The sequence below is a fragment of the Varanus komodoensis genome, unplaced genomic scaffold (assembly GCF_004798865.1).
Source record: "Varanus komodoensis strain SLA01 unplaced genomic scaffold, ASM479886v1 scaffold110, whole genome shotgun sequence".
Lineage (NCBI taxonomy): Eukaryota > Metazoa > Chordata > Lepidosauria > Squamata > Varanidae > Varanus > Varanus komodoensis.
The window spans coordinates 814,580-835,754 of NW_025335318.1; the positions used below are offsets into that span (position 1 = coordinate 814,580).

The window sequence follows — 21,175 nt, forward strand, 5'->3', positions numbered from 1 at the left end:
ATTTGGCACTCAGCCAGGAAGCGTAAGACAGAGTTACACTGCCGCTATCATGAGCAATGTTTTGGCTGGTGGGCCATCACAGTTTCCTCAATTACAACTGCTGCATGGAAACTGTTAGAAAAAGAGATGTTCTGCTCCTTCCATACTTGAGTGCAACTGTATTGAAGAGGTGCAGAGAACAGAGAGCATGAGATTGACTTTAAAAATGTGCCCTAAAAGGCTTGGGGCCAGGATACCTGGAGGAACACCTACTCCCGTGTTTTACCCAACCACGAAGATCAGCTGCAAAGGCACTTCTCAGGGAGCTGCTACCTCAAGAGGAGAGGGGTGGCGAAAGGAAAAGGGTTTTCTTGGTGGCTGGACACCATCCATGAAATAAGCTCCCAGAGAAGCATGCCTGGCACTCTCATTGCTATCTTTCTGGCACCAGGCAAAGACATTTTGTTTTTCCAGACATTTTAAGAACTGTTGGTTTAATAGTTTAGATTTTTAGAAATTCTAATGGTTGTTTTTATGACTGCTGTGCCACAGTAATTTTACTGACTGTTGTAGTTGTCTGTTGGATTGTATTATACATTTTATTGTATTTTACTGGATGGTTTTTATAGTATGAATGTTATGGTTGTTTCTTTTTATGTTTGGCTTGTACACTGCCCAGAGAGCCCTGAATGGCTATAGGAGTGGTACATAAATGTAAATAATAAATACCTCGCACAGTTCATCCACTGTCTGTATTTAGCCCTACCCAATTGCACTGGTGTATGGAAGGAGTTATGTTCTTAAGAAATACTTTTTATGGATAAAATCTGTGTTTTCCTCCTGTATTATTATTTCCATTATTATTCCATGTTTTCTTCTATTATAATAGTTTCACATGTCACCCAGAGGTGTGTTTTTGATTATAAGAATTACAGCACTTGGGTACCTAGATGTGCCTTTGTATAAGAACATAAAAAGCTCTTTCTGGATCGGCTCACAGTCCAGCACTGTGTCCACGCAGTGACCAGCCAACTGCCCATGGGAGACGCATCAGTGCTCAGTAGGCCTGCTGCCTGCGACACTGCGTAGCATCCGGCCACCAGGCCTAATAGCCATTAAGAGCTTATCCTCCACGGACAGCCTTACCCACTGGCCAAGAGCTTTGTTATTATTCGTTTCTGTGCCTTCCAACAGCTGAAGTATTCTGGGGGGCTTGCAACAATTCATAAAAATGATGCAGTAAAGAAACACAGCATTTTTCCAAAATGCAAACTCTTAAATACAGATCAAAAACATCCAAATTGTCACATAACGAAGGGTAGATCTATAAACACCTGGGATGAGTAACTCCACAAGCCCTTGAACAGCCATGTGTATCTTTAAAGGCCTTGGCAGAAATGACCATCTTAAGCATTATTCAGAAAGATGGCAAGGTTGGCACCAAGCACCCTTAAACGAGGAGTTCATCAGGTGGCCATCATGGAGAAAGCCCTCCTTCTCACTGGTGTTGCCCTCTGAGTCTTCCTTGGATCTGGCATTGGTAGGAAGTGCCAGAGCTTAGAGCCAGTGTTGAGCTTAGAGCCTGGGTAAAGTACAGCATACAGTTCCAAGCTGTCTAAAGCTTTATAGGATCAAACCAGCTCCTTGAATCAGGATGGGGAAACATCCAGGGATTCAATTCAAGCAGGCCAGGACCAATCTTATAGGTTCAGATCTATGAGTACCAGTTACCAGTCTGGCTGCAGTGCTTCGCATGAGCTGAAGCTTCTGAACAGTCTTCAAGAGCAGCCCCGTTGCAGTCATCTTGCTCAGAGACTGCCAGAGCACAGATTGCTGAAATCAGGCTAATCCTGTTTGGATAGGGGCACTGCTGGTAGTGGCCAGAGCTGGTAAAACACACTCTAGGCTACCTGAGCCTCAAGTGACTAATCATGGGGAGATGAATGTGTCCAATTCAGTATAAAAACCATCCAAAATTGGCTGCCGTCACCACACCTTGTAATGGATTCCATAGTTTGCCTACACACTTTTCTATGTCTCCAAAACTCCCCAACTACCTAGTGCCCTGAGAGAGGGGGGCAAATGTCTCCCTGCCCACTTTCTCTACAAAATACAAACAGAAACATCCACACCCTTAAATTCTACCATACTGCACTGTACTTGCTCACAGAAAAGCCCAGTGTGAGGCAGATGGTTTTGATTTTACGATGGGGAGGTGCAAAGGAGGCAGAAAGATGCTCAAGACCACCCCGTGTGAGGCTGCGACGGACGAGCGGGACTGGAGCTCAGCGCTGCCGGCACCCAGCTCGGCCTCCTCGCTGACTCGAGAGCGCGAGAAGGGCGGGAAGAGCCCGCATCCTCCCCCTCCACAAGGGGGCGAGCATGAGTCCTCCGCGCGCACTTTCGCCTTTGCTTCCCTGGCTGCCCTCGGGGTCCTGGGTCCCCCTTTCCCCGAGTGCCGCGGGTTTCCTCGAGCATGCAGACATGCGCCCATGCCCTTATAAAGGCATGGGCGCGCACGTAGCCGCTTGGCCCCCCACCTGCGAAACTCCCGCGCGCGGGCGAGGCGAAGACTTCCTGCCGGGGGCGCTGCGCGCTCGCACACGCGGCAGACCGCGCGGCGTGCTCAGCGCGGCGGCTCGGCCAACTTCTGCTGCGCCCGAGAGCTGCGGCCGGAGCGCGCCTGCGAGGCTCGGGGGAGCGGAGCCGCCCGTCTCCGCCCGGCCCCCGCGAGGAGAGGGCGGCGCGACTTCCTTGCAGCCCGCCGAGAACGGAGCCGCGGGTGAGCTGGCGAGCCCGGGGGGCGGAAGATCGCGGCGGGCGGGCGCGGGCGCCCGGGTGGGGCTGCCCCGGCCCCCTGGTGCGGCGTGAGCCCGGGGCTCGGCAGGGCGCTGCTTTCCACGTGGCAGCGGCCGCGGCGGCGGCGGCTGCCTCTGGGTCGGGCTGGCACTGGGTGGGGGGAACTTCGGCCATGTGCTGACGCCGCTCGCCGCACATATTCTCGGTGTTGCTGGACTTGGGAAAGAGAGGCCGCCCTGGCCTGTCCCAGCGCGGAAAAAAGGGACGGGGAGTCGGCCTGCTGCGCCAATGAGGAGCTGCTTGAACGCGGGCAAGGCAGCGGACGGTCGGAGGCGAATGACAGCCCCGCCGGGAGCGGCCAATAAAAGCGCGGGGTCCTTCGGCGCGGCTCCGGGGACCGGCGGAGTTTCCGAATGCGCCCCTTCCGCGCCCCGCACAGGGTCCGAATGGGGACAAGGCACACGAGGGGCAGATGGGGGCGGCTGTTTCCCGGGAGCAGGGCCCGGGGGGGGGGGGGGCAGCCGGGCACGGAAGAAATGGGGTTGGAAGGGGTCCACTCTCAGTGCGAGTGGGGCAGAGCCGTGTGTGGGCCTCCCCCGCGTGCCTTCGGCGGGGCTCCCCCATTTCTGGAGGACACGAGTCCTGGGCAAGGGGAATCCCGGTGGGGGCGGCCATCCCAGTGAGGGGGCAGCTGTTGGGCAGCACACTGGGAGCTGTTTAAGTCGCAGGTTTATATTATTACTGCCAGAGAGGGCGAGGGGTGCTGGTGGGATTTTCTGCCTCCTGTGCCAAAACACTTGGACTGGCTCTGAGCAGTGTGCACCTTTGGTAGGGCAGGCAGGTGACCTTTTGCTCCTCAGCCTCAGGCAGCAACTTGTCTTGAGCCAGACCTGCGGGGAGCGGACCCCTACTGTTGGTGTCCCCTTCCATAGTTCTGGCACGATTGTTTTTCAGCAGCCTTCAGCATACATTCCGACGGAGGTTCACTTCTTCAGTGCATGCCCTGAAGATACTGCTTGGCACCACATACCTCCTCTCCCAGGAGCCTGTTGCTTTTAGTTCTCCTGTGCCAATCTGTGTGCGGTGCCCCTGCACATTCCCCCTTTTCTCTGAAACATCCCTTAGGTTAGGATCACAGCTGTGTGGACTCTGGTGGGGTGCGTTGGCAGGGACTGCCCGTGATATTTGGGTGCATGCGGCGGACTTTCCTATTCTGACCCATATCCCCCAGCAGTTATAATAGTAGATGAACCCTGAAATTTCGGCATGTCTATGCAGAAGTAGATTCCACTGAGTTCAGTAGGACTTGCTTTCAGGTAAGTACATATGGGATTGTAGCCTAAATAATAGACAATCCGGTGGTCTGCAGTCTTGCACAAATTTGGCCTTTGCCTTGCTCTGCCTATTTGGTTTTCTCTGCGAAGGCGATTGGGTCCCTGTGATGCATTGATGAGATAATTTCCTATCCAAAACTGTTGCTGAGATGGCAGTGCCCAGACAGAACCTGCCTCTATCAAAAGCCAAGGTGTTCTCCAGACAGCTTCCTGCCAGATCTATGCCCCTGGTGACTAGGATGATGTGGTTTAGTGCTAGTTCGTCTCTTTTTCAAAAGATGCTTTCTTCATGCTAGTTTCCAGGACAGCTCTGTCCAGGCAGAATGTTTTCACTTCCCTTTCCACAGTGAAATAGTTGTTTGAAGGAATCTAGATTGGGAGGGTTTGCTTGACCGTCCAGAACAGGTTACTTTTGTTTGTGGCAAACCAGTTCAGCCTCTGCCACGCTGACATCCAGCTGAGTGGTGATGAAGGGAAGTAAAAGTACCTAGTTTCAACAGCATGAATCCATATGGCATGTCTCTACAGCCTTCGTTTTACTAGACCTAGAAGCCAAGAACATTTATAGCTGCAGGTATATAAAAACAGATGGGCACGAAAGAACCTATCTCCAAATGTAACCCTCCCCCCTCCTCTCCCCTCTGCTCATTTTTCCTTTTTTGCCAGAGTTTACAGTGTAACCTCTTTGGAGCAGGGACCTGTCTTTTTTGTTGCTGTTGCTCCTTATGATACAATGTCATTGGCAAAGATAAACAAATATATATTAAGACATTGTTCACATATGCAGTCCCAGTGCTTTTTTTTTCATAGAACGCACCGGAACAGAGTTCCGGCACCTTTTTTCGACAGATTTTCCAAGTTTTAAACGTAACTTTTGAAAATTTGATGTTTGGTCCACGTGGGTTTGAATCGCCCTGTTGAGCGTAGCAGGTTGGCGGCAAAATCATTAAAACGGTGCATGCGGGCTGCTTGTGTTTCGAGTCCGATGCATGCGTCCTTCGTCCACACTGGTTGCGATGGCGCTGCTCGGCTTGTGATTGGTCATGTGGTTGCACGCTGAGTGCTTACTGTGGGTGATGACCGTTATGTTTTGTTACACAACTGACGTGTGGGTGTGTGTACAGTCATTGACTACATGTGAAAGGTAAATCATTTCTTTATTTTAAAAAAGGTTGGTGAATTGAAAATCTTTTTTTAATGTTTAGTGTAAAAGTGTGACCCCAAATTTAAAAATGAAAAAAATTACTAATTACTTCTCAACCACCAGTCCTGCTCAGAGGACGACATTCGACCATAGATACTAACAGCAGGGAAAGGAGCTGAGAAGATTTGTCGGACGAGAATTGGACAAAACTTTGGAATTTACTATGAACATTTGCCTTAAATACAGTAAATTAAATTTATGTTAAGATCTGAATATATAATTTTTTAAATAAAAGATTAACAAGATGTGAGTTCTGGCACTTTTTTTCTTACAAAAAAGGCGCTGTGCAGACCTGCAGATATTTGGAAATGGTAACCTCTAGGGTTTGTGGCACATTAGATGCATTTCAATCTCCTTCATTTCCTGTGTGTGTGTGCTTTAATTGTGGGTATGGTTTTCACAGAATGTGTGGGTCTTCTCCCCGCTCCTTTCCCAGAGCCCTTTTTGCTAGCTGCAAAGGCTGGTGATGCTGGTGGGATATGACTAGAACCATCTGGCAAGCCCTGCAGTGTTTTGCCTCTGGAAAGCACTCCTCTGCACAGCCATTAAGCACGCAGACCCTGTGCCCTGCTTGGCATTTGATCACCCTGCCTCGCTGGAGCAAAGAAAGATGGGACCCTGATGGGCACACCTGGGGCAGGTGTTACAGGCCAATATGAAGAACAGGATAGCTGTGCAGTCTGCAGCAGCCCCGTTCCTTTGGATGTCTATTTCGGCTCCCTGCATGGATGTTAACAAACTCTGCCCACAGGTGCTTTATGGGCTTTTCATTGCCTCTGCAAAGAACAGAAGCTGGCTTCCAATGAAAGCAGTATTTCCAAATGTCTGCCTTTCAGCCGTATGCAGCACGGTGGTGCCCTGCTGTCTTTCATAACGGATTCACAGAACACTCATGCGTGAGGAGGAGAGAATGTTTATGCATGCGTGTCTATAATGCATATCCTTTCCTTTTCTGTCAGGATACAAGGGGATCAAGATGTCTTTCACTAAGTGCTGTCAAATCCATGCTTTACTCAGAACTGAGTGAAGTATGAACCGCTCTACCAACACACTGTATTGCATCAGTGTCAAATGGTTCTTCCACCCCACCTGTCTCTTTAAGGTGACAGTCACCTTTGAGACAGCAGTGGATCACCTCACCCTGGAGATTCATTTCCCTTTAGGATTTGCCCACATTCCTCTGGGAAATTCAGTACTCTTTAGAGGCTGGCCACCCCTAATTTCTGTTGAATGGGGCATCTCCTTTTAACTTCTACAAACAAAGCATTCCTGTAATCCAGCTTTCTACTAAGTGTTTCAAGCAACAGCTGCTATCTGGTGTTGGATTCCACAGGCAACATCTGTGCCAAAGGCTCCTGTTTGTTTAGCTCCAGTGCTAACTCGTGTGTTATTTTCTTTTCTTGTTCTTCTTTTTACTTGAGCAGCAATCAGCATTGCCTCCTCCTCCGCTGTGCTGGCTTACTACTGCTGCTGGATTTAGTGTCATTCCTGCATTTCATGCCAAGCTGTTTACTTCCCCTTCTGCCTCCTTACAGAAAGTATTCAATCAGTGGAGACCCACCCTGTTACAACCGCCGAACGCCAGGCGTGCCAGCCCCTGATGTTCAGAATCAAAAGACTGCCTGCAGAACGCAAGAGTCCAGCATAACCCTTGGAGCCCTTACAAGTAAGGAAAAGGTTCCATGCCGGGGCAATCTGGCTTCTGCAGTCCTGGGACACCTGATAGCATCTTGTTTTCAAGTTTGGCAACTAATCATGCTTGAGCTATTATACGGCATTTTTTTGCTTCTGCAAAATGGTTTGTGTACCATGTTTAAATTTGCCTTTCAACTGCCCTTTTACAGTTGTTAGGATCATGTGGGAAGGGCTGAGGCTGAGATGTGCACTGAGATACAGTGAGTCCCTGAAGGCTACCCAGGACGCAACCCTGTGCACATTTAGACAGGGGGATGATGGGGGACATAGAACGTGTTCCTCTCTAAATGTGCACAGGGTTGCACCCTTAGTGAACCTTTCTTAGTGGACCTTTCAGTTCACAGCTAAGGCCTCAGGAATATATTGAAACTGTGCCCAGTGAGCATGTCTGCTTGGATTGTGCCTTCAAGCCCCACCTGAGCGCTGCATGCTTTCCGCTGAATCTTCGTATGGAAGTTATGCACAGAGCTGCATGCAGTTTGGTACCATGCAGAGATTTAAGTGAGCACACGTGGCTTCCCCATCTCCCTCCATGAGTCTTCATTACACAGAAGTTGAAAGTTAGCAGAGGGCTTAAGTCTCTTAGATACAGGGCTTGCATGTGTGACCTTTTTATTCAGCGTTTCCTCCAAAGAACTCGAATCACCGTGGTTCCCCCACCTCATTTCATTCCCACAACAGCCCTAGGCAAAGCCAGGGGGCTTGGCTTTTTTTCAACCAGGAGGTGATGCAGAGAGGGGGCCGTGCTGCAGACTGTTCAGTGGTAGTCATCAGAGGATTCTGAGGAGGAGGAGCTGGGAGGAGGGAGCCCTTTGAGAGCATCTAATGAAGTTTCTCAGGAAGGGGAGGAAGGGTTTCCAGGAGGAGAGAGGGAGCAAGTGTGAGAGCCAATCCTTGACCCAGTGGGGAGGCATCTCGAGGATTGAGCTGTTCAACCAGAAAGGCGTTGCCATTCGCACCATCTGGCCCTCAGGCAGCGAGAAGCACCCTGAGGCTGGAACCAGAAGTTTTACTAGAAAGGGAGGGATTGAGGGAGAGCATCTAGTTTGGATTCAGCTCTTTACATGAGCAGGAGCTTCCCTTTCCAGCTTTGGTAGGAGGTTATTGGAGCTCAAACTGTTCTGTTGTCTGTGGAGTCTAAATAAGAGAAATGCATTTTAAAGGATTTTCTTGAGTTTTAGGGCCAGTGGGAGGAAGGGAAGGGACCAGCTCACTGCCGCCTCTGTGGCCCCAGATGCCACCACAAGACCACTTCGGGGCTTGCGTGCTGCATCTCTGTGGGTAGCCAGTCACAGTGCTTTTTGCTTCTTGGGTTCCTCCACCCCCACAGCCAGCTGACTGACTGCTCCCGGATTTTCATCCCTTCCCCGTCCCAAGCCACCTTATAGCTGATGAGCTGTAGCTGTCCTGACTCCCCACCTGATTCACTGATTTCAGCAAGCAGCGAGGTGAAGCTAGAGAAGCAGCAGAAGAGAACAGCATGGGAATCCATTGGGAGCTGCCAGTGAAGGACACTGGACTAGGCTGAGAGAGGAGCACCTGGCTCAGGGCCACCCAGCAAGCTGGATTGAAAGATCAATCCCAGATCTTTCCAGTCCTAGCCCAATACTTGCCTAGACTTTCCTCAGCCTGGTGCAATCTGGATGTGTTGGACTACTCCCATTATCCCCAGCATCCCCCCCGCTCTCTCGCTCTTTCTCTCTCTCACTCACACACACAGGAAGTTGTTGCCCAGCACATTTGAAGGAAGGCTGCAGTCACTGTGCTACATTGCGTCTTAATTGCAGATACTCGGCAAAAATAGACTTGAGTCTGATCCAGCTAAGTTATATGTCTTCAATCCAATTCATATTATATGCTTAAAACTTGCATGAGGGAGGTGCAGGTGCATTTAATCAAGGAAATACATCTGTGTTTGGGGGAAATCACATTTTCCCAGTATACAAAGTATCATTAGCAGTTGTTAATGCAGTAGTAATTTTCTTTAATTCACTCCATTCTGGTAGCTTTACATGCACATTTGAAAAAAAAAGTGGATGCAGGCGAACACAACAAGTGTATTGACCTTGGAGAGCAGCTGGCAGTTCTGAAGCCTCTTCTTCCTGGGACGGAGGGAGGCAACGGCTCTGCTGCTCTTGGCCCTCTGTCCAGTGGCTGCTGCCAGGCGGTGCCCTCCCCTTGCTTCGGTGGCCACAATGCACTTGACCGGGCAGCTGAGTTCTTGGGGGGGGGGGGGCAGGTTGCAAAATCCCTGCAGCTGCTAGTCTTCTGGCCGATGCCCCGGCCAGGAAATCGGTATGTGTGTGGTTCAGGAAATTCTATCCTTTCCTGTCCAGTATCTTACCCTCTTGCTGCTTTAGCCCTGCTAGCTTTCTTCCACTTTCCTACAATAAAAACATCTCCCCCACCCAGCGTGCTGCTGCAGAACCAGCGCCTGCATAATGTGAAGAATAGAATGGTGTTTGTTTTCCCGACGCGTGGATTTTCAATAACTTCTTTATTACTTCCTAAATCTCAAGCAGCATCTGGTGTTTTGCACTGCAACCGGTTAGTTTGTTAGCGCTATCTGCAATTCCCTGGCCATTCTTGTCTGCGAGATAGTGAATAACGCCCCACCGTCCTCTCCAGCTCTGTGCCATCAGCTTGCAGAAGGAGGCCTGTGCTCTGTGGGAAGGCTGCAGTGTGGGGGGTGGCTGATGTGGCTCTTCCCTTGCTTTTCAGCCCCGTCTCCCAAGCCAGAGAAGATGGCTCCCACCCTAGAGCAGGCCTACCGCCGGCGCTGGTGGATGGCCTGCACGGCCGTGGTGGAAAACCTCTTCTTCTCCGCGGTCCTGCTGGGCTGGGGCTCCTTGCTCATCATGCTCAAGCACGAAGGATTCTACTCTCATTTGTGCCAAGGTGAGAGGGAAGGAAGCAACGTGCGAAGGTCCCAGGGTGGGTCAGCGGCAGCGAGAGTTTTGGAGAGAAGCTGGGATGGAGCCATGGAAACATGGAAAGAGCCGTGCTGGATCAGGGCCACTAGTGCACTCTTCTGTTCACACTGGCTGGCCAGCTGCTCCTGGGAAACCCCCAAGGAGGGCATAGGTGCAGCAACACCCTCCCGCCCATGTTCCCCAGCAGCTGGTGGTGCACAGAGGCACGCGGCATCCGATCCTGGAGGTGGCATGCAGCTATCATGACCTGTAGCCATTAATGGCCTTGTCCGCCATGGCTTTGCATTTTACACTGGTGGTCACAGTAACGGTTCCCCCAAAGCTCTGCAGAGACCCCTCCCCACTCTTTCCCACCGTGTCATCCCAGGACTGTTGGGGTCTTCCTGGCATTTCAAAAGCGGCCGTGCTCATCCAGTCAACAGCAGAGCAGAGCCATAAATGAGGCTAAGATTGTGCTGGCTTGATTAGCCCCATGCAGCAGGAACTGCCTTGCTGATAAGGGAGCTTGTGAGAAGCTTTCTGGAAAAGGGTCTTGGTGGGGCTGACACTTAGCTCTCTGGCAAAGACAGAGGCTGCATTCACACATAGCGTCACACCATGTTGCGCAGGATCTTACACTGGGTCTTGGATTCAGTCAGACGCATGGTTTCCACGTCCAAGTAGGTTGCACCCTCCTAATGGCAGCTCATACCCCATCGTCCCCTGTGGCTGATAATCAATCCCAGTGTGCACTGCACTGTGTGTTGGCCGTTTCTCCCCGAGTGTGGCCTCAGCAAGCTGCCTCCTTTGTCTTCCCTTTTTTCCTGCTGCTGCCTGCTCACTGGCGCAGCACCGTTGCTCTAGAGTTACACTCCCTGCTGCTGCCGCCTTGCTCTGTGCCAACGTACAAGCACACCCACCTTCACATCTGCTCTGCCCCCTCACTGCACATGTGGAGGCACCTGGAGGGCATCACCCGTGCCAGAGATGGGAGGAGTGTGTCCTTTCAGGCAAGCCTCCCTCCAAACGGCCTGAATTGTGTTTGTGGCACAGCTGTTGCCGGGGGATGGAGGACAGCGGGGCTTGCTGGCAGTTCTGGGGAATGTCGGGGACGAGGTAGGAGTGGAGATGCCGGCGGGAGATGGCGCACGAGATGCGGGCTCCTCAGGATGCCCGCTGTCTTGGTCATGCCCGCATGCAGCCTGCCTGCTCCTCTTGCATAGGCAATTTTCTCGAGAGGAGAGTGGGAGTGGATCACACTTCTGCAGGCAGTTTCTAGGTACTGCCCAAGCCACCTGCAGTGACCAGACAGGAGCACCAGGCATGGCCGTCCCCAAGGTTGCTGCTGGTGAAGGTGGTGATGTCCCACTGTCTCAAGAATTCTGGAGATGCAGGTGGGCATCCGAAGGCAGTGCATGGAAAAAGCGGGGAATGAGCACAGTGCAGCCAATCAGAGTGCTGCTGGCTGCAAATCACAGTTGCTAGGCAGACCTGGACAGCGATGAGTGCAGGCAGGAGTGGTCACTGCAGCCATGGCCACTCTTTGCTCAGAACTCTATGGGTTCAAATGCACAAAGTAGCTGTGGTGAAGTGTGGAAACCATAGGACAGACTGTTGTTTCTCTGTGTGGCTCCATGGAGACCATCTTTTCCATACTTCACCATGGTTGCTGGTTTCAGATAAAATGAGAAGCCATGCCACCACAATTTCCACTGAGGCCTGTCATTATGTCTGAACCCAGTCACTTAACTTAATCTGTGTTGGTTTCCCCCAGGGATGTGGCATTGTTAGGGTTTGCATGACTGCAGCGCAGTAGCCATTTCAATGCAAGGCAGACCCTTTAAGACTTACCAAGGTTGCTTCCAGCAGCTTCAGAATTATGGCTTACCACCACAGCCACCATAACTCCATGCCATGTGGAGCTTCCTGGTGTTGGTGCCACTTAGGCTGGCAGTAGGTAAGTCTGGTGAGAACACATTTCCAAATGCTGTGGAAGTCCAGCATGGTAGTCCACACTTCCCATTATGGCAGTGAAGTGGTAAGCGATTCCGCAAAGGAATCTGCCCATGATAAACAGTGCAAGGACCAGCTCTAAAGGACTCGCCCACTGCTTGCCTTGTGGATTGTTGCCCCAGGGAACTCTCCCCGGCCATTGTGCCTGTCTTCACAGGACACATGGTACATTTTAGCCTCTGGAGTCAATTCACCCAATGCGCTGTTTCCATGACATTTTATTCTATTTCAGAATAAAGTAATACAGGCAACAAAAAGAACACATGTAAAGAAAATCATGATCTCAACAAACACAAAACAAAGCCCTAGTTAAAAATATTAATCTGTAACCAATATTTATTTATTTATTTATTTATTTATTAAAACATTTTTATGCCGCCCCATTCGCCGAAGCCTCAGGGCGGCTTACAACATAGATAAATGGATGGGATGGGAAGCATCTGCGCTAAAATGGCCTAGGTAGGAGCACTTGGGGTATTAGAAAAAAAAGAATGGCAACTATATTTGGTTGACCTTTGAACAAACGTGAGAAGGCACTTCAATGGGGAACAAATGAAACCATGAATCAATGCCATTCTTGAAATTTATCTGTACAACTTTCATGATGGGGCCGCACCTCAGAGAAGCCACCAGTTTTCTCAGGCCCAAAGTACATGTGGCTATCTTATTCCATTACTCCCACAGGATCAATCTGGAGCAAGTTCTGCTTCTCTTGTAAATTCTGGTCAAAGCAATGTGTCCCCACCCACGTCAGAAGGTCTTGCCACCCAGCAAACACCATCCCTTAGCGGCATTTTCTCCTGCAAGTCTGATCTCAGACAGATACCCTCTCCTAATGTTACTCTGGGCTTGCCACTTTGCTGACAACCTCCCCATGCAAGGGGGCAGAGTGCTGGCACTTCTACCATTCTTTCTCCAGTTGGGTGGCTCACCCACCTCCTCTGTTTGTGGTATGACCACACTGGAGCTGCATTTCCTTTAGCCTGTGAGGGAGGGAGGTGTGAAAAGGGACCTCAAGCTGCTTCCACATGGGCAGGAGCAGCTGTCCAGCACTAGAATAGGGTGGTGTGAAAATGAGGCCTGTACAGAAGAGGAAAGGAACTGATCCAGTTTGCCTTGTTTGCTTCAGGTGGGAATGCCACCAATGGCTCAGGGGAAGCCAGCACATCTCACCGGTGGCCCAGCTGTGTGGAACAGGAGGAAATGCTCAACCTGGGTTTCACCATTGGCTCCTTCTTACTAAGTGCTGCTACTTTGCCACTTGGGATATTCATGGACCGACTTGGCCCCAGGCCACTCCGCCTGATTGGCAGGTAAGGAGCAGAGATTTGGGGCAATGGCAGATGGGGCCTGGGTGAAATAATCCTCAGCCTGAGGTCACTGGGGAGGGAGACCTGTGTTGTGACGGGAATTTGAAAATGGTTTCCAGAATAAGAGAGGAGGAACAAGGGCAGAAATGTAGACTAAATTGTGATTTGGGAGGAGAGGGGAAGATGAGTGGGATTTGAAGGGCATGATTTCCTAAAAGGTGGCGAGGTGTCTCTCTGAGGGGGTGGCATCACCTGAGTCTCAGGTTGCACTGATGTGTCTGTTACTTGCTCTGCAGTGCCAGCTTTGCGCTCTCCTGCGCCCTCATGGCCCTGGCTGCCCACGACCCACCAGGTGAGACGGCTCTCTTTGGCACCCTTGGGCACTCACATTGGTTTGCTCCGGGTTGCCAGGTGAACTCCCCTCCTCTTCTTAATAACCCGGCAGCTGAAAAGGCGGGTGCCTCCGAGCCTTTGCCCATCGCGACATTCCCCTGCTCCCGTGGCCCTTCTCCCTCCCTCCACCAGCCCTGGAGCAGGGGCCCTCCTGTTTGTCCCCCGACAGGCAGAGGTGGGGCTTGAGTGCCAGGGCTTGCCAAGGAGAGGCGATGGCTGCATCCTCCTTGTGAGAGCCAGGATGGATCTCTGTGTTGCAGACCTTTGATTCATGCTGTTCCTTCTCTTGCCAAGTGTGTGGGATTCTCTGGCCTTGTTGCTCCTTCCCCTGCCCCAGTTTTCCAGGCCTTGCCTTTGCGTCTCCATATTGCAAACCCAGCCCACTTTGCGATGGCCCTACTTACCTGTTCACCCCTTGTTTCTGTTCTCTCTTCCCAGTTCTTTCGCCACTGATTTTTCTTGGCCTTTCCCTGAATGGCTTTGGAGGGATCTGCCTGACCTTCACCTCTTTGACTGTACGTATGGGGAAAGCACTGGGTCATTCTTTTCACTCCATAAAGCAGGGTTCACACCTTCAGGTCTTGGGGACAAATTCAGTCTATTTAGGAATCTAATTCATTCTCCAAACACTAATGCCTCCTTCTCTTGACCATAGATCATTTTCCAGACCACTGAACACAGGGTGGTTTGTTGGCTTTTGCACAGCTTTTCCCCCTTTCTAAAAGTTCAAGATCATCATTATTAAAACATCATCATCACCATTAGCAGTGCTACCACTGCTGCTGTTGTTACTTTCCCGTGGCTTAGTGATGGACAGGAAAAGCTTTTAAGATACAACTGGTTGGTGCTTGTGGTCTTTTGGCCCAACCTTTTTGTCTTTGGTCCTACCTGCAACTGGAATGTGGCCCCACAAGGTGTCTTGAAAATGGAAGGAGGCCCCAGGGCTGAACCTGGGACATAAAAAGGGTGGAACTGGGTCTCTTCAAACAGCCCAGTGAGAAAAACAGGGTGCCTGAACAGATTCCTCAGCCTATTTGTCCTGAGAACATCTGAGTGCTTCCCACATGGCTCTAGTTCAGGCTGAGCCTTCTGGGCAGGAACAGGGAATGTATTGACCTCCTCGAAACCTTTCCTGACAGTTTCCTACTTTGGGAAGTAGAGAGATTTTGCAGAAGGGATGCTTTAATGCTGTCTGTGCAACTCGACTTCCTGTGTGCCAGGTGTTCATCCTGTATCTTGTCAGACCATGCTGCTTCTGGCCCAGCCTCCTCCCCTAACACTGTCGAAGGGGCCAAGTCTTGCAAAATCTCCAACAAAACAAAACATCCCCAGGGTGAAACATGTATACGTGTGTGCATGTTGATTGTTTGCTGCAGTTTGAGCAATGGATTTGGCTTGGGATCTGGATTTCCCTGTTGAAGACTATGGACTTTTTAAAACCACAGTCCTTATTTAGCACAGGGGATAAGGCTTCATGCCCCCACCCTCCAAGGGTGACAAAGGCGGGCAGAGCTTCTGTTTCTCGAGCAGTTGTGCAGGAAAGGGGACCTTGGCTTTTCTGCAGGCACTATGAAAATCTCAGCCTGCTCTCTCCACCTCTGCTCCCCCCCACCCCGCCCCACTATGAACAAGAGTAGGCAGACTGGTGCCCAGATGTTTTGGATTACAACTCTGATCAGCCCCAGCCAGCATGGGCTATGGCACAGCTGCAGCCAAAATATCCTGAGGCGCACCAAGTAGCCGGCCGTATCTGCTTTCTGAGGAACAGGATAACCTGCAGAGAACGCTGGGGAGATGTGTGCCAATTGGCTCATGGAGAACGTGGGGCAGGGCTGCTTATCTTCCCTGTGCGCAGAGGAGTATCCTGGCCCATCGCCAAGGCTGTGGGTGGCTGCAGCAGGTGCTTCAGGCAGGTTGGAACTGGCGCCTGCTCCTTTGTCATGGCCTCTTGCACTGAGCTTCACCAGATGGCTCAGTCCTTTGGATTTCCTTAGCCATTTTTGGACCCCTTTCTGATAACTTAAAGCAACGACTTTTGATTCAGGCAACTGGAACATGGGAGATTCCTGTCTCATTTCAGTCACCCCAGCTGTATACTTGCTTTTCTTTGAATGCAGGTACAATGTTTTATTCAGGGCTGCCTGTATTCTGTATATTGTGTACACCCCAGGAATCTCAATGTCATGCTTCAAATAGGGATTGCAAGGGATCCGGAATACACAGGGACTGCCTGACTCAGGAATGGACAACCTCAGGCCTGGCAGCCAAATCTGACCCTCTGAGGTTTCCCGCTCTCCTCCGGTGACCCACTTCCCTCCCTGCTACTCACCATTTGGTGGGCTTAAAAAAAAGGCTTTTGTACAGTTTTCCCCGTTTAGAAGGTTGAAATACCTGCCCTAAGTGTTATTGGCACTAAGAGATTTAAGGCAAAACTCTGTGGATATTTTGACTGCAAAAAGTCCTTCAACCCCCCGCACTCCCTAGCCAGGATCACAATATGTTGTGTGTGTGTGTGTGTGTGTGTATTGGGGCTCACTGTTTTGCCTTGAGTACTGTCCACCAGTGGAGTGTGGCTTTTGAAAGCTTATCAGAAACTGAACTTGGCTCTTGGCTTAAGAGCGATTTCCCTGCTCCTGGTGTAAGTCCTTGGTCCAACATTTGCCCACATCTGTCTTCATGGGCTGTTCTGCAACAATCCTAACCACACACGTTATGCTGCTGCTCTGGCACAAAACTCTGGATCCAAGGCAGGAGGTTTCCTGACAGTTATGTGGAGATGCCTCAAACCCACTGCCACCAGTGCTCAATATTTGCCCCTTCCACACAGAGCAAGTCCTTTGCAGCCCAGTGTTGGTGCAAATCTGCATTTGTTACATTTATAGTTGAGTCCGTATACACTTGTGTGAGCTCTGATTTAACAGTGTATTTCTTTAGCCAGCCTGTAAAGTGATGAATGCCTATTCCTCAGAGGTGCATTTTTGTTCAACAGCAGTGTTGTGAAGCTTCTTCTTTCTTGAGATCCCTTTTGCAACTGGGGGAACCATGCAAAATAGCAGTCACTACTAGGATTGGTGGGTTCCCTCTACACCATTGGGACTGCGAAAGGCATGGGCTTTTTCTTCTTGTTTAGCCAATGACACAAACAAGTTGCACATGTAATGCAGCAATATCGAGGAGGCCAACTCTTGTCCTGATCCCCTGTTTTGCATCCAAAATATAGGTGGTATGCCTTTTTACCCCGCCGTCATACTGCCCTTTTGAGATGCAAATGTAATCTTGCCACAAATGTAGCAGACGTTACCTGCCTTGTTTACACAGTTTTGAGGCTTCTTGGCTTCTGAGGGAAAGTATCACGCACCTGTTCCTTGGAAATGTTAGGCGATGACACTTTCACTAGCCACCAGATGTAACTGTCTGATGCATAGATCTGACCAAGACAAATGTACCTTGCAATACAACAACAACAGTTAGGTAATAATCTTTAGTCTCAAAGTGAAGATAAATTTATACACTTCCACGTGGTACCATTTTCATTGTTCTACCGTACTTTGCCAAGAAGGTACGAGGCATCATGATCATCAGGCACCTCCCTCCCTTGTAGACAATTATACTTGCCTGTGTATAAATCTTTATTGTGAAATACCTTGAAAACTTGAGTCAACCAGCTCCTTTAGCACCTGTTTTCTAATTCATCTAATCAAAATATGTAAGGATTAGCATATTTTATCGCGGAGGTTGATAATTTCCCAAAATTTGTAGATCAGTGTATTCCAGAATTAAATTAGTCTCAAGGACTCTCTCTAAGTGGATTACGAAAATGTGCTTCATCACAGCCCATGCCTCAGATCTGTTTTTGTACCATGAAGTGCTGGTGGAAAAGGAATGATGGCGATGTTTGGCCCTTTCCTTTCCCTGCAGCAACGTCTATTTCGGAAAGTTGGGGGGATCCCAAAATGCAGTGTAGAAACTATCATAGAGAACCGGAGTGGGAATGAGAGGAAAATTGCCTTGTGTTACTGGAGGCACCTCCTGGAAGAAGGCCATGCCATGCATGGAATACTTCCAGCACTGGATTCCGTCCAGTGGATTTTTGCAGCCTGCCTCTAACAGCCCTGAGGTTTCTGTTCGTCAGATCTGCATTTTTGCACAATGGCAGTACATGGAGCTCTGCACCTGTGAGTTGAACAGAGCCATCTGGTGTAAGGTATAGCGATAGGCGTGGTCCAAATGGCAGCTGTGGAGGGGCATGGAGGTGTGCCCTGTAATGACACGAGGGATGTTTTGTAATCAGCCTTGGAACCGAAGGTTCTAGGTTTTGGTGCTGCATCCGCGCTGTGGTCTCTGGTTCTCTTTGGGCATAGCTGTGAGCTTTGTTTGGTGGTAGGTTTGGGATATATTCTGATGAAAATCATAAGGCTCCGGGAAAGGTGTGACTCGGGTCAGTGAGGATGCTCCACTGTCCACTGCAGTGTCAGATCCATGAGGTTCATGATTCAGTCCTTGTCTGCAAACATGTTCAGCAGGATCAGGCCCCAGTGCCAGCATGTTGCACATAGCTGGTGTTGTGGAAATTTCTCTTCACAGAGGCCTTGTTCTTGCAGAAGGGCTTGGACTCATTCCTGAGGCAGCCTCTGCGTTTTCTGTACATGCTTCCTGCTCACAGCAGTAGGAATGGACAACTCTGCCCACCTTTGTGCCTGTCAGTTCCACATTTTTTCCAGCCTTAAGTTTGTTCTACACTATTTATACTTCAGTTTACATATCTGTACATAGCAGCTTGTGCCGGGCAACAGCTGCTGAGGTCTCTTTCTGGCTGCCTGGAGAGTCAGAGTCCAGGGTCAAGTACTAGGACCAGGGCAACAGAACCTGAGGCCAGGCAGAGTCCAAAAATGGTCTAAAGTCTAATAGTAAGGTCAGAGGCCAGGCCATGGTCAAGGAGCAGGCTGAAGTCAGGAACCAGGCGCACTGAGCAGAGCAGGAATAGCACGGAAATAAGCTAAAGGTCAAGGATGGGTAAGAAAACAGCAGGGAGAAGCTACCTTGAGGCAGGATAACTGGGAGGGATTCAGGACCAGCAAATGTGCGGCTGGCAGGCAAGCGAGGAAGACCTGTATTGCTGAGGCAAGCTTCTGGAGTGAAGCACTTGCTCTTATGTAGCTCTTCCTCCAGGGCTTCCAGGCGGCGCTCAGGAGGAGACTGAGAGCTCCTGCAGGATCGGGGATCAATCCTGCAAGGACTACGGTGGCTATTGGAGTTCTGGACACCAGGAGGTGCAGTGGAGCAGCTCAGATCCTGAAACCTACCGTAGGGTGTATATTTATGTACTTTCTGTACTAGGCGACATTGCTGCATGCTGATAGGTGCCCTCTGTGCAAGGGGAATGTCATTGGCCAGAGATGTTGGGCTGGACCTGCACCAAGTTAGCCCTACTTACATTCCAATTGAAATCAATGTGAAAAGTTAATCACAGCTAATTTAAGCCCCATTAATTTCAATGGGACCTGAGCATGACCAGCTTGTTCTGCATTCAGTCCCTTGTGATTGGTGGGTGGCTGCAGAGTTTCTAGAGGTATGTGTGAGTGCTGCCACATTGCTGCTTATTTCTGGAGCTATCATTCTGTGGTTGATTCTTCTGCTCATACTAAGACTGTTATAGGATTGTAATGTGATGTACTAAGACATAGGATTGCCCCGACAGTCTCCCCTGTCAGAGGGAAAGGCCATCGTTATCATCTTCCTTTTAATTTTCTTGTGACAGGTGCACAGTCAAATCAAAACCAGCTTAACAAAAATGGCATGCCATTCGCGATGAACTCCAGCAATTAAAATTTCCGCATGTTAATTGTTGTGCAGTGCAATCACTCAGCATTCTTTTCATGAGACGCACCTCCCCTTGCTTAAATGGGGCTTCCTCCCTCACAAGGGTGCTTTGCAGCCTGACATGATGTTCAGTTTATCAGCCAACTGAACTAGTCCAAGCTTGTAGTCCTGAGATACAGATAAATTGTACAGGTAATTTGCAACATAACCACAGCTGATGGAATTTGACTTTGCTTGGCAGGAAATGTGATTTGCTTAGCGCAGAGAGAATGCATAGCTTTGGGCTTAATTTTCATGTATAGCAGCGGCATCAGGAGATGAGGAACAGACCGCTTTGTGGACTGTCCCACAGGCTGGAGTCTCATACATCTGAGTAGCCCTCTGTACAGATAAATAAATTCTCACACATGGAAGATCTAATGTCATGGAGGAAGAATCTAGCACAGCCTTCTCCTTGATGTCCCAGCTTTCTATGATATCCTATGATATCCTATTGTGCAAATGAGCATTCAGTCATGTGGGCCTCACCTGCAGTCAGAAGCAGTACAGTTTAGAGACAAGTTTACTTTCCTGGCAGTGGTGTGTAAAAGCAAAGCAAACAAAGCATTGATTGATATCTCTGTTTATGTGACATAAAAGCAGGAAGAACTAGGCCCCTTCGAGCCTCCCCTCGTGCTGAAACTCTCGGCCCTTCTTGTATGCTTGGGAGTTCTCTCTGCTCATTTAATTTGTGCAATTTACTGTGGGCACACTGATAGCAAGCTAATTTGGAAGCAATCTCATCTCATAAAGCAATTAAATTGGTGCAAAACAGTGTGGTGGAATTCAGCTGTACAGGCTCAGACATTTCACCTCTCTGAGCGTCTGTGTCGTCTTTCCAAGTTTTGGGTGCGTTTGCTTAATATGTGTGTGACCTTCTCTGCTGGCACAGGAATACCTGCGTGTGTACACAGCCTTCCTGTTTAGACCCAGGAAGCATGAACACTATTGGCTTGATGTGTGTACCATGTGGGGGTTGCGAGGGACACGCATACCTTCTTCTGATGCAGGGCATTCCTGTGAGTGTTGGGCTTGTCTGGGTGACCTGACCTAGGCAGAGTGACCAAAGATACCCTCTGCCTTTATTAGCCCGGCAAACGAGACACATCTCATCATTTGGTGCTGATCAGGGTTATGCCTGCTGGAATCCCTCTTCTGCGCAGCTTTGAAAGGCACGGCACAGGAGGCCTCTGCTCCATTGCTCTGGGCGCTAGCAAAATGCACGGCTGTGACCTCGGCAGGGAGAAATGGCATTGTACCAGTCCTAGCCAACCAAGTAACGCTGACAGAAAGATAAGAGAGGGAAACGGTGATCTTGTGGGAAATCAGGCCTGGAATGTGCCTCACTCCTGTGTCATGGGGCTTTGTGGCCCACTAATGGCGTTTCCTCACTGTTTGGTCACAGGGCCTTTTGTGGCAGGCAGGCAGGCAGAGCACCTGTCAGGACGTGTCCATGGGACAGGTGGGTAATAGCCAGCCAGTGAGAAGGCCACTGAGACAGCCACACCCCTCTTTTCCTTGCCTCAGGCAAGGGCATATTGTAAAGAACCGAAGCCTGGTAGAGCCACTTTGTCCTCCGCTGTTTGCCTGAGCTCAGGACTTGGTTGGCACCGTGCCATGTCCCAGGACTGTTCCAAAGGAAAAGGGGGCAGGGGACTGGAACGTTCAGTCCAAAAC

At 50.0% G+C, this 21,175-nt stretch overlaps 1 protein-coding gene across 4 annotated transcripts in view; it reads left to right on the forward strand.

Annotated features, from left to right (window-relative positions):
• The first annotated feature begins 2,647 nt into the window (after positions 1-2,647).
• Positions 2,648-21,175, forward strand: part of SLC43A1 (solute carrier family 43 member 1) — a 29,668-nt gene continuing 11,140 nt past the window's right edge. For 3 of the 4 annotated variants that reach the window (XM_044420830.1, XM_044420833.1, XM_044420832.1), the window contains exons 1-6: positions 2,648-2,761; positions 6,852-6,982; positions 9,733-9,909; positions 13,066-13,249; positions 13,543-13,598; positions 14,078-14,154. In XM_044420830.1, coding sequence (XP_044276765.1) covers positions 9,756-9,909; positions 13,066-13,249; positions 13,543-13,598; positions 14,078-14,154 — 471 coding nt within the window. In that variant the 5' untranslated portion in view covers positions 2,648-2,761; positions 6,852-6,982; positions 9,733-9,755. Of the gene's footprint in view, positions 2,762-5,227; positions 5,257-6,851; positions 6,983-9,732; positions 9,910-13,065; positions 13,250-13,542; positions 13,599-14,077; positions 14,155-21,175 lie in introns of those variants that run through there. The other variant, XM_044420831.1, reaches the window with a different exon arrangement.